Source organism: Pelodiscus sinensis, chromosome 2 (assembly GCF_052426305.1).
Source record: "Pelodiscus sinensis isolate ZL-2025 chromosome 2, ASM5242630v1, whole genome shotgun sequence".
In the NCBI taxonomy this organism is placed as follows: Eukaryota; Metazoa; Chordata; order Testudines; family Trionychidae; genus Pelodiscus; species Pelodiscus sinensis.
Window position 1 is genome coordinate 64,587,688 of NC_143053.1, and position 12,956 is coordinate 64,600,643.

Genomic DNA, 12,956 nt, shown 5'->3' on the forward strand with positions numbered 1-12,956 from the left:
TGCTTGAATTAAAAATGAGACTCATTAATGCTAGAAAGCAGTGACCCAAATAACACAATGGATAAATTTGTCAACCTTTCAGCTTTAGCACTTTGGGTTCATATATGACTGTTGCAGCAAATCAGTTCATTAGTCAATTATTCCATCTATTGATAGAACCCTAGGTCAGTTTTCTAAGTCTTAAAAATCAGCATGTCTTGGGCACTTCTAGGCAAGGCAAAACTGAACTTCGAACTTAGAAGTTCAAGTTCCTAGAATTTTGGGGAAATGTGGATCTAAAACCAAACTTGGCAGGTCAAACTCATCTGATAAGAAACCTCTTGCACTTTGATTCAAGATTCTGACATTTGTTTTGTATAATTATATTTTTTTAGACACTTTTGAAAGATCCAAAGGACAGTTAATAGAGGGCCATTTCCTGCAGTCCCTAAGCAGGAAAACCTCTCAGTAAAGTCAATGGCCGCCTTGCCTATCCAAGGGTTGATGAGAGCCTGCATGATTTAGCCCATAATAAACAGCATTATGCAGAAGTTGGCTGTATTTTTTATATTCCTTACAACTCATATGTTTTAATTAAATACTCCCAGTTCTGTTAAATATGGAATAATCTATAGCTCAGCAGGGATTCATTTTAAGGCCAAAGGGAACTTGGACATGATGGCATGATGATGGAAAATTATTGCTTTCCAATTTTCCTTTTGTAGATGCAAGATTTACGGAATGCAGAAGGAGCTCACTATAGTTCCCACCCTCAGATGGCAGCCATGAGACCAAGGGTTCAACCTGCAGATATTAGGCAGCCAGGAATGATGCAGCATGGTCAGCTGACTACCATTAACCAGTCACAGCTCAGTGCTCAGCTTGGTTTGAATATGGGTGGAAACAGTGTTCCCCATAACTCTCCATCTCCACCTGGAAGCAAGTCTGCAACTCCCTCGCCATCCAGTTCAGTCCATGAAGATGAAGGGGATGATACCTCTAAGGTATGGTTAGGCACTAGAAATAAAAAGTAAATGGTGGCTCTGTTTAGGATTAGTTAAATGAGTCAGTCTCTCTAAGTGTTGCTTGGAATATATGTACCTTAATTATGAAGGCTATAATATATAAGTTGCTGGCATCCAAATGAGAAGTATCAGAGAGGTACATATTGTAGCATGTGGTATGTGTACCACAATCATAAAGGGGCTAATTGGTGTGGATAAAGGATTGGCTTTTACCTTAAACCTATCTTCTAGTCTCCAATCAGCCCTGAAGGCAACGCTAGTGAACATCACACTTTTCTATATGAGGAAAATGGAAGGTTCGTATAGTGAAATAAAGAGTAAAGAAGAATATTCCTCACAAGACTTTAATATAAAGATTGAATTTTCTCTCATGTGTACAAAGTGTGTTTGTTCCAGGTCAAGGATCAAGTTATTGCTAACGAAGCATGGGATTATGTGTACAGTTTGCTAGGACTGCAGGATATGTAAATAGAAGACCATGGCAACCAGAAGAGAAAAATAGGAAAATATCTTCTAATAATATTAAAATTCATTTTTTGGGAAAGTTTACATAGATGGCATGCCTTTATTTTGTAGGTAGCACTAGTACTCCTTGAGGATATCTTTAACACTATACAGTCACTAACAGCATAATAAATTAATAACAATATAATCATTTGGATAGCATTTTGTGCAAAAATCTCAAACTGCTTTACAAAAGCGAATGAGTATCTCCATTTTGCAGACAGAAAAACTGAGGAACAAAAAGTTTGTGTCTTGCCACAAGCTCACATAAGAGCTTGGAGCAAAGTCCAGATAAAAACTGAGGTTTCTGGACTCCGAGTTTTGTGTTCTAATCACTAGAGGGTGTTAATGGCCCTGTTATTCTGTAGCAGTAATAGTTGCGGGAATTGTGGGGAAAAAGTTGGGATTTATTGCAAAGACGTCAAACAGATGCAAAGTGAGCCATTTAGGAATATAGTTCAGTGAAGGGTTGTAAATCTGATTTCTGTTTTAGTTATGTTTATATTTTTCATGCCTCAAACTGGAAAATAATCCTGTAATTGGCATAATATACTTCACTGTGTTCTGAATAAGTTCTGATTACAAGTATTATTTCAGAACTTTTCCTTGATTTTGCAAACTTGGGTTTTTCTTGAATGTTAGACTTCTTAATGTTGTAAGGAAGCATTTCCAATACTTGTGAGAACTTTAGAAAATGAAATACATAAAGATAAACAAACCCAACCTTCACTTTGTAAAAGAATGTATTTCTAGCATCTGTTAATATATATATATATACATAGAGAGAGAGAGAGAAAGAGAGAGAGAGAGAGAGAGAGCCTGTGAGATCCTGAGCACATTTAGCTTCCCTAGAAGATAGCATCTAGATGCTCATTGTCTGGGTACACTAAAAGAAGGAAAGGAGATTCTTGATACGGGTTTAAATCAGGCTGCAACTTTATTATATAGACATCTGGGACTACCTGGCAGATAAAATGTACAGTGCAGGCAAATCCATATTTCTTCAAATCATTACCCTGAGCTCCACCAGCCCCCCTTAATTTTCATCCATGTTCCCTAGCCAACCTAAGTCTTGGATCTTCTCATCCAGCACCTCATAGGAGGGGCAATGAAAATAGGAAGAAGGGGTTGGCTCCCTGCTATACCAATCAGAGGAGACCCGCAAACCCCCTCCCTCATACTGTTGCTTTATCCGGTACCTCCTTTTAAAGTCATTTACCAGGCCATTTATCTAGTCCCTTCCTTATGGAGTATCTGCCCTGGATATCCGCTCAGCCTTACAAAATAAGTTGCGACATATGGCCTAGCACCTTTTCTTCTTACCTGGAAAGGTTCTCTCTGACACTCACTGTGGGAAAGGCTAAAAAAACCTTCAAGCCACCAACACTAGTCTGGTGGTGCTGGAAAAATTCCTTCCCAGTTCTCTTAAAAAGGAGAGACTTGCATGATGCCCACAGCAGGTCCTAGCCCAACCTGATATTCACCTACATTGGGGGAGCAAGGGTGGATGCTGGTTTTGCTTGCTGCATAGAACGAAGAGACTTCCCCCACTCGGGGCTTGTACCTTTATACCTTTCAGACCTCACATTCCTGAGGAGATGAGTCAGTGCTTCAAAATGCATGCTCTGACCTCATTTCCCCCCATCCTCCTTCAGCTATAAAGCAGCATGGTCCTTCTCTGGTAAGCCCTGACAGTCCTTCCCCACCCCCACCACTTAATTGTGGTTCAGTTTTTTCTATAATTAAGTCATTCCATCTTCTTCCATTCCAGTTCTTGTTCCTAATAAATATATCAACAAAATCACATTACATTAGTGATACATGTTTTTATAACAACACACTATCATAAGTCTAGAATTCTGATTTCACTGAATCAGGTGTTTCAAATTAAAACAAATATTTTCCATAGTAGTTAAGGAAATACTGAACATTACAGACACAGAAATAGTGTCTTTTTCCTGTGAAGTCTATTTATATATTCTGAATTAATGGTTTAAACAATACTAATATAGAAGTACCCGTTTTGATTATCCCAATCTTAGCGTACGGATCAGGAAAAGAAAGCATGATATACCAGAATTAAAGTTACTAATTATACAATAATTGATATGTTACCATTCCCTTAACATTCTTCCACAGTTACAACAGTTAATACTAATAACATTTTTGGAAGGGATATAAAACCACGTGATTCAAGGTTTAAAATAATTTCTATTTGATTAGAATGAGACCTTCATTGAGGTGCATTATTCTACATCTGTCTACTGGTGGTTTACTTGCACCTTCCACACTGCTGGAGACAGGATACTGGCTTAGTTACATATAATATAACTATTCAAGTATTCCTATATAAAAGCTAAGATTAATCAACATAATAAACTATTGTATTAATATAATTTACATAAAAACTATTGGAGAGCCAGGGTGGATGAGGTAAAATCTTTCACTGGACCAGTTTCTGTCGGTGAGAAAGACAAGAGCTCTTTTTCAGGTCTGTATTGCTCAAAAGCTTGTCTCTCTCACCAACAGAAGTGGATCCAATAAAAGATACTACCTTACCCACCTTGTCTCTCTAACAGCAACACTGCAAATAAAAACTACTAGGTGTTACAGAAGTGTCCCTGGAAATTGCCAACTAACTGCTGGAACAGATTATTGGCCTCTAGCAATTTTGTGCTGGACCAAACAGGTGCAAAGTGATCTTAAAACTGCCCTGAAGGGCAACTGAAGATTCCTTTCCCTTCAAACCATCTCCTGTTCCATCTTTGGCCCACCTGGTGAAGGGAATAGCACCTACACTGGATTGGACTAGGAGGGCTGCATACAATGTGCTCTGCCTGGCTCTGACCAGTGGGAGATCCAATAGCTCATATCTGCACGCAATGTTGTGTGATAAACTCTGAGATTTTTGTCTCTGTTTTATAAATTATGTCAGTGTACAGTCCCATATAATGGCTCAACTCCTGAGTTCTCTACTCAGTCCTTACCCAAGCAATCATGCACTGAAGTCACAAGGCAATTGCCAGATCTTGCTACAAAGAGATTTTGAGGCAAGATGTGATGAAGTCTGTGAGGGTGCGTCAACACTGCACCGTAGGTCAAAATAAGATATACAAGTTGAGCTATGCAAATTGCGTAGCTTATTTCGATCTAATTTTGAAATAGCTTATTTCAAAATTTAATGCTGACTACACAGTAACAAATTTCAAAATAAAGTGCTATTCTGAAAAGTGTCTTAACCGTCATGGAAATATATTTTGAAATAACGGGCATGTTTAAAGATGCAGAATAGCTATTTCAGGATACTTCCAGTATCCTGAAATAGCGCTGCTGACTGGACATAGCCTGAGAGTTATCACTCAGTCCTCATTCCAGGAAACTGAGTACCATGTTATTTGGAATAATCATAATAATTGTCTTGAACTCCTTTTTATTCTTTCAATTTAATAAGGCAACCCCAACATCTTTCAACTCATCTACCTTTATTGTCAAAATAAGTTTTAGGCTGACTTTTGCAGCTTCACTGAAGTCCATGCCAACTGAGCTAGGTCTGTTATACCAGCTGAGTACCTACCCTATGGTTTTGAAAGAAGAATAGCTACACCTCTTGTGAAAGATTGGGTAGTAAAATAGATGCTGCTTTGTCATGCTTTCTAACAACTATACCCAATTCTGTCTAAGAAATCAAATAACTGTCTAAATGATGTGAGATTGGAAACTGACTTTATTTGTGGGCAATTTATGTATATAGACTGGCAAAAGGAATAAACAAATGTTTGCCTTTGCACTGGATATGAATCTTATCACTAGTGCTGGGTATAAACAAACAGCTTTAAGGAACTATACAACTGTTGGTATACTGAATCTCCAGTAGGAAATGAACTTCGTATTAAATACCTTATTTGGTCAACAGCATAAAAATTATGCTAAAAACTGTCCATGCTACGGAACCATCACCATCAGTGTTACCTCTAGCATTTTCTATCCTTGGCAAGTTGAATTTTCTTTTGGGCGGGTTGAAATTTCTGATGTACAACAGCAATATTGAGGTAGTGTGTGGATGTGTACCACCAAAACAAACAAAACACACACACACACACACACACACACACACACACACACACACACACACACACACACACACACACACACACACATAACAACTCAAAGAGTAGAAGCCCCAGAACAAATTAACACATGGCTTCAGGGTTTGTAGACAGATGCATGTTTCAAAGAGCTTGCAGATAAGGTTTCATCCTGCAAAACAACTAGCATCACACCTAGTACTTGCTACTTTTGGCTCATAAGGGCCAGAACTCTACCACATAGCAAAGATCTGGCCTTAATGCAATACAATATACCATGTATTAATTAGTAACATAGGATATTTAAAAAATCATTAAGATCAGAGTTTTAGATATCTGCAACACTCCAAAAAAATTCATTTAAAAGAATATTTTTCTTTCTTACTTTAAGCCATTAACAACTATGTAAACTTTGTTTGAAATGTAATCATGCAAATATCCTCTTAGCACCCCACCCCCATACAGCCTGCTTTCCCTTCCCTCCCTTCAACCCAGACAGACAAAGAGGTGAGCAAGTTAGTCAGACACCCCAAACAACCTGCCCCTGGCCTCCACCTCACTGACAGATGCCTCTTTCTCCCACCTACCCCTGTGCAATCTGCTCCTCCCCAGTCCAGGTGTGGGCAGGGATAAACTCCTACTTCTCAAACTAGCAGGCAGCCAGCAGTCTATCCAAACTCCCAGCTTAAAGCATAAACAAATTATCCACACTTCCCCCACCTCACAGCACAAATTTCCCCCTGCCTCCACCTCACCCCAATGCCAGCACCCATCTACCCCCTCTTTCCCCCACCTACCTCATGGAGTAGTCTCTTATCTCCCCCTCCTCAGCAGACTTGAGAGTGCTGAGTTCCTGCCTCTCTCCTCATGCAGATGGGACTCTCCAAATTCCCCTCCCTTCTAACTCCCCCTCGGCCAATTTACTCCCTCTGTCCCCCCTGCCCAGCCACTTATTCCCTCCTTATCTCACTTTTTAACTGCTCTGGGAGCTGCTGAGTTTCAAACATGGAGCAGCTCTGTTTAGCTACTTGCTTAGGGAGACGATGCTCTGCCCCCTGCCTGTGAGCTGAGCTCCCTGCCTGCATGGGAGCTTTCAACTTCTGAGCAGAGCTCAGAAAGCAGCTCCACAGTTGTGCAGCCACACAGCTTACAGGGAACTTAGATCACCATATATATAAATGAATACAAAAGCTGCTGGGTATTTTCAGACACACACACACCTGGTAGTAGTGGCCATTTCATACAGAATTCTCAGACTTAAAGCACACACCTGCACTAGCTGAAACACAAAGAAGGGAAAAGCTGCAGCACCATTACAGGGGGCATTGCAGAGGACTTAGTTGCTCTAAGTACTGTGGCTTTAAAATGAAGGCATCCCAGACTGCATGTCAGTAAGGCCCAGGGAGTAGGATAACAGTAATAGGATTTTGAGGCTGGAAATGGATGATCTGAAAGCAGTTTAGAACAGTGCAAGTGGGAACTAAAATCTCTGGCCAAGAAACTCATTTGTGTAGGCGACGCAGATCCTAAAACTGGCTGTGCTCAATTTTCTAAATTCAGTATTCAAGTCTGTAGTTAAACAAATAAAAAGACAATCTTAAAAAATCAGTATTTGTAAGTAACTATAAAACCATGTATAACAAAGTGCCCATTTACCACACATTTTATTCTGACCACTTCAAAATTCAAATACTGCATTTGTGCGATTTTTGCCATAATTCACAGTGTTGGATCATTAAACATGTATTCTGTTATTGCTAAGCATAATTGTGAGATGCTAGAAGCATTGTAGGCTTGCAAATATGTATTTCTCAGTAGATAGATGACTTTTTTTCATGCTCATTTGAATTTTGCTTATGAGAGAATTTCAAATAGTGTAGTTTGGAGAAAAGAGACTGAGGCCTGCAAGTAGCAAAAATTAACTAACAGAAACATGATTACTAGGGAACTGTTACCACATATTCTCTTTATGAGGTAGAGGTTTTACAATATTTATTTTATATTATAAGAGTTATAAGCAGAATATTGTGTTGTTTGTTCAGTCTATTATGCAGATGGTGCTTGATTAAAATCTATTTTAAACTACAGCGATTACTGCAACATAGTGTGCATAAAATAGCTCTCTTAGCGCCGTTAAAAGATTTGGTACTCTTGCAGTTTATTTTAAATATACTTATAGACATTTTCAAACTTCTCAAGGGACATTTACATATCAACAATATGCCTTACTTGATAGTCTTAAATCCTACACTAGATAGTCTTGTGATCTATCATCTGTGCAACATGGTTACTGCAGACTTTTTTAAAGTGAAAGATTATTGCTTTCTTGTGATAAATAAGTTAAATACATCACCATAATTAAGCAATAAGGCATGACAGGAGGTGGATTACCATGAGCTAACTACACCTCTAGGGATTTTGAGGCATGAATCTGTGCCTAGCAGAATATATATGTTTTTTATTTTATTTCCCATCTGTCTCTGCTTTTGCTGTTAGCAGTGGAGTCTATGAAGCTGCTAGACTGATGGGAGCATAAGGCAGGCCATCATCCCAGCCATTTCCAAGGTTATTAGTACTGGAATTCTTTTTATTTACTTATTTTTTATAAAACAAACAGAATTTCTCCAGGGAGTACTCCCTGTTTTAGCAATGGGATATTTGAAGCCACTTGGTTTTTTGGTTTGGAGAATAAAATATCAGAGCTATTTACAAGACTTTTTTTTCTCTTACCTTTTGTTCACATTATGATTACTTATCACCTTGTTAAATGGGGATATGGACATCTTGCTATCCTAAATATCTACAAGCTTATAAATCCCTGTGATTGAAAAATAAAAAACTTTAAAAATAGCAATAGTAGAAACTTTAACTGAGGGTCTGAATTGTCAAGTTTCCTTGCTCCTGGGATTTGTGAACTGTTAGTTAGAGGTGTTTGGAAAATTTGGATTAGGGTGGTCAATTTAACTGAGGAATTCTTTGTGTCTTCACATAGCAGACCTTCATATATTATTGATCTCTTGGTTTCTTCTGCAGTATTGAGTGAAATAGTAGACTGCAAATTTGAAACTTCTTTCCTCTTTTCTCTATTCTTGCTGGTGTACTCCACCACCACTAACTGCACAGTTGATTGCCCAGCCAGGTGCCTAGGAACCAAGCAATTTCCTTTTTTGAGTTACATTTGTCACATTGCTGTTCCGCTTAGAAAACCACAAAGGGCCAAATTCTGATCACTTTACTCACTTGAGTAGTTCCATTGAACACAGTGTGGTGACACACAGGAAGAGGGAGAAGGCTTTGGCCCAGAGTGAGCATATCCAGACTTATGCAGCCACTGTCATTATGTATCTTTGATTATTTTAGGAACACCTGTAATCTGGCATGTCACCTGATAGAAATCATACCTATTTGATCATAACCTTCTCTCTCCTAACTTGGTTTAAAAGAAAAACCTTTGGGACAGATCAGCTAGTCAGGTTCTCCACTCCACTCAGGCTACTTTGTGCTGTGTAGCTCAAGCCTCCTGGAGAATCTGGGCTGTGTCTTTGCATATTTTTGCACAGCATCTGGGAAAAGGGGGTTATGAACCCTGCTGGAAGCCCTACTGAAACATAAAGAGTAAACGGTAAAAGAAAGTTGGGTTTTTACAAATTTGCATCTCCTCAGGCTTCAATGACCTCTGCAAGAGGGAGCGAAGGCTTGGAGATTTTGTGTGTGTGTGCATACACACATAAACACAAGTCCTGTTTAAATTTATTGTGGGCATGAACCTCATTTGATCTTTTATTTAGGACCTAAAAAACCAATCCTGCACCAGAACAGTGAATGCAAGTTTTACCATTGACTCCAGTAAGACCAGAATTGAGCCTTTATATAGGTCAAAAAATTTCCATCCTAAATGACCGAAATGTTGTTTCCCTTCATTTTGACTACTACAATGGAATTAGCATTTTTTAAAATCTCAGTTTGCTTGATTTCCAATCCAGTTCCCATTGAAGTCACTAGAAACAGTAGCCCTGACTTCAATGGGAAATGAACTGAGCAGTAGGTTAAAATAGTCCTCTACGGGAAAGAAAAATATAAGGTGGAAATTATATTGTTCTTCCTCTAGTTAAATGGTTCTTATGATTAAACTAATGGTCAATGTATAATGAAATCTGTAATGGCTTTACTCATTACAGGTTTCCAACAACCATTAGCTGTAAGACTCAGAAGAGATAAAAAGATGGCAAGACAAGCTATTGATGTATGATAATGGCATAAAACAAAATGTATGAATCATTTTAGGAAAACTATTATAGAACCTAGAACATTAACAATGCATTTTATAGTGAAACACTGTAAAATGTTGTCAACTTTTGGATTATCAAAAGATTGTGTACTTAAAAGTGCCATTTTCCAAACTAAAATCCAAAATGCATGTGGATTGTAGATGCCTCAATAAAAATAGAAACTTTTTTATCTGATTCACAGTTTAATGAATTTCTGTCCTTTTGTGAACCTTTAATACAGGTCAATGGAGGAGAGAAGCGACCTGCTTCTGATATGGGAAAGAAACCCAAAACTCCCAAGAAGAAGAAGAAGAAGGACCCTAATGAGCCACAGAAGCCTGTGTCTGCCTATGCATTATTCTTCCGAGACACTCAAGCAGCCATCAAGGGCCAAAACCCAAATGCTACATTTGGTGAAGTCTCTAAAATTGTAGCTTCAATGTGGGATGGCTTGGGAGAGGAACAAAAACAGGTACAGTGTGATATACCTTTTAGAGATCAATAACTTTATTTTAGGAAAGTGTGATACATCGAACCACGCTGAGCAGCTCCTTTTGTTCATTCAGACTAACCCTGAAAATGTATCATATCACAAATTGAATTAAGGGGACTGTCACCTCATTTCATACATCAGTTTCTAGGGCCACTAGAAAGAGTAGTTTAGTTCTTATGCCTGTAAATTTATATAATTACTTTTAGGATTTTCTCAGTGGGGTAGCCATGTTATTCTGTATCTGTAAAAACAAGGAGTCCTGTGGCACCTTAGAGGCTATCAGATTTGTTAAGACTTAAGCTTTCGTGGCTAAAACCCACTTCATCAGATGAATTGGAGTGGAAGTTACAGAAACAGGAGTAGAGGGTGTTCAAGGACAGGAAATGTTGTTCTAGGTCAGTCATAAAAATTTTGGCATATTGTGAGCCATGCGGGTATCCATAGCAATGCCACTGATTTGAAGGTATAAATTGTCCCCAAATCGGAAATGGTTGTGAGTGAGTATAAAGTCATATAGTTCAGCTACCACAAAAGCTTACATCCAAGTAAATATGTTAGTCTTTAAGTTGCCGCAGTACTCCTCATTGTTTTTGCTGAAACAGACTAACACAGTTACCCCTCTGAAACTAGCCTCTTCTTGAAGAACAACAAAGAGCTAGTACCAATACGTTATTCAAACCGTTCCAAAACACAGCTTTCCAATTTGTTTCAGAATCTATGCTGAGCTTTTTCCTCCTCTACCGTTAAATATTATGCAAAGTGGAAGACTAAATGGTCTTCGGAGGAAGTGGTTCCCAACCTTTTTTAAACTACAAACTGGCAAATTCATTCAAAAACCATTGGCGGAGTGGCACTGAAATATTTGCATATTCATTGTGATAATTTTAGCCCGTGGTATTTCAGGGAAATCATAGATGGTGAACAAGAATTTGAAAAACAAATAAAAAAGTTGCTAATACTCGTTAAAGAGCATTCTCCAGTCCAAACCTTTTGCCTCAATTGCACCAGAATTACAGAGGCAGAACTAACAGGTCTGGCAGTGCGGACACATTCTGCACATTCATATTCTCCTATGCACTTAACAGTGCATAATAATAATGTGTGTACCTGCTGCCTGGGAGCAGCTGGAGGCTGGGGGAGACTCCTGCTGAGCGGAGAGATTGGAGAATGGGGTCGCAGGACCAGCCACCCTTCACCTGGTGTTTGACCCCACTGGCTGGGGCAGCTACTCTGCATGTGGTGCTTGACCCTGCTGGCTGGGCCACGTAGTGATCGCCAGAGCTGGAACTGGAGCCACAGTGAGGCTGCCCTAGTAGGGACAGCTTCACCATAGCCCCAGCTACCAGCCGCCCCACTCACCCTGTTGCTGTGTGCGGAACTGCACAAGAAGGGAATTCCCTGGGAACTCCAGGGGGGCAGAAGTAAATAAAAGCTGGGGGCGTGGCCTGGTAATGTACTGCAGCCCGTCAGACAGGGTTTGCAGCCCGATGCTGGTCCGTGGAGCTACGGTTGGGAACCACTGTTTTGAGAGACATTCTGAGTCTCATCTATGTGACGAGATGTTCTGAGTCTGATCTCTGTGATGAGCTGTTACAAGAGCTGTGCAGTGTGACAGGGAATAAGAGCCAAAAGGATCTGGCCCTAAATATTTGATAGTCCTTTGTTAACTGACCATTCTGTGGCTAATGCATTTTTACTGCTGTATTTTTAAGGCATTGTTTCTGTTGTCAATCTCCACCACCCTGGCACTTGGTGCCTTCCCCGTTCTTCTCCTGCCTTATCCTCCCCCTTCCTCTCCCCTCAGCACAAGCCCCTTCCTCATCTCACCCCCATCTTCCCCTTAGTTCTCCCTCAGCCCCTTCCCTTCCCTCCTGCCTTATTAACACCTGCATCTGCTAGGTGGGGCAGCATGGCAGGTGCCTGCCCTGTGTGCTGGATCTGGAGCCAGAGCCACGGTGCTATTTTTAGTACCGTGGTCCTGGCCCAAGCGCAGCTGTACTGCAGCCTGGCTCTTGTCCTGGCACATGGGACAGCCCCAGGAGCAGCTGGGACCGGGGCTGCATGGAGGCTGGGGCTGGGACCACGGTACTTAAAATAGCCCCAGCTCCAGCCCCAGCACACCGGGAAGCCACCCACCATGCTGCCCCACCCAGCAGGTGTGTGCCGGGCCATTGTGATGGCGCGTCGGGGTTTCCCTGACTCCTGCACCTCCGTAGTGGCATGAACAGACTCCACCAACCAGTAGGATTGAGGGAGTTTATTGCTTCTCCAAGGATGCAGCACAGTACAGATGTCATCTAGTTACATGGCCAGGCCTCGGATGCCTCAGCCCCCCTTGAGATGGAGGAGACTGGGCTCCTCAATCCCAGGCCCCCTTGCTTAGGCTGCTTTTTCCATGATTCCAGACAGAAACTGACTCTCTTCCAGCCCTGCCCCCCAGACAGGGGTTGGTCTCCGCCTTCCTCCCTTTGTCTCTCTCCCTGGGAGGCAACCTGTCAGACAGGTTGTGAGACCTTTGCCTAGTGACTCATCCGCTGTCCTGTTGGGCCGTGCTACAAATAGCCGCCAGTGGAGGTCACCCACTGCCCAAGCCCAGCAACCA

At 40.7% G+C, this 12,956-nt stretch overlaps 1 protein-coding gene across 3 annotated transcripts in view; it reads left to right on the forward strand.

The window, feature by feature from the left end:
• Window positions 1-12,956, forward strand: part of TOX (thymocyte selection associated high mobility group box) — a 293,213-nt gene that overhangs the window by 223,248 nt on the left and 57,009 nt on the right. For 2 of the 3 annotated variants that reach the window (XM_089776250.1, XM_006113629.5), the window contains exons 4-5: window positions 705-983; window positions 10,103-10,333. In XM_089776250.1, coding sequence (XP_089632376.1) covers window positions 705-983; window positions 10,103-10,333 — 510 coding nt within the window. The remainder of the gene's footprint in view (window positions 1-704; window positions 984-10,102; window positions 10,334-12,956) is intronic. The other variant, XM_089776251.1, reaches the window with a different exon arrangement.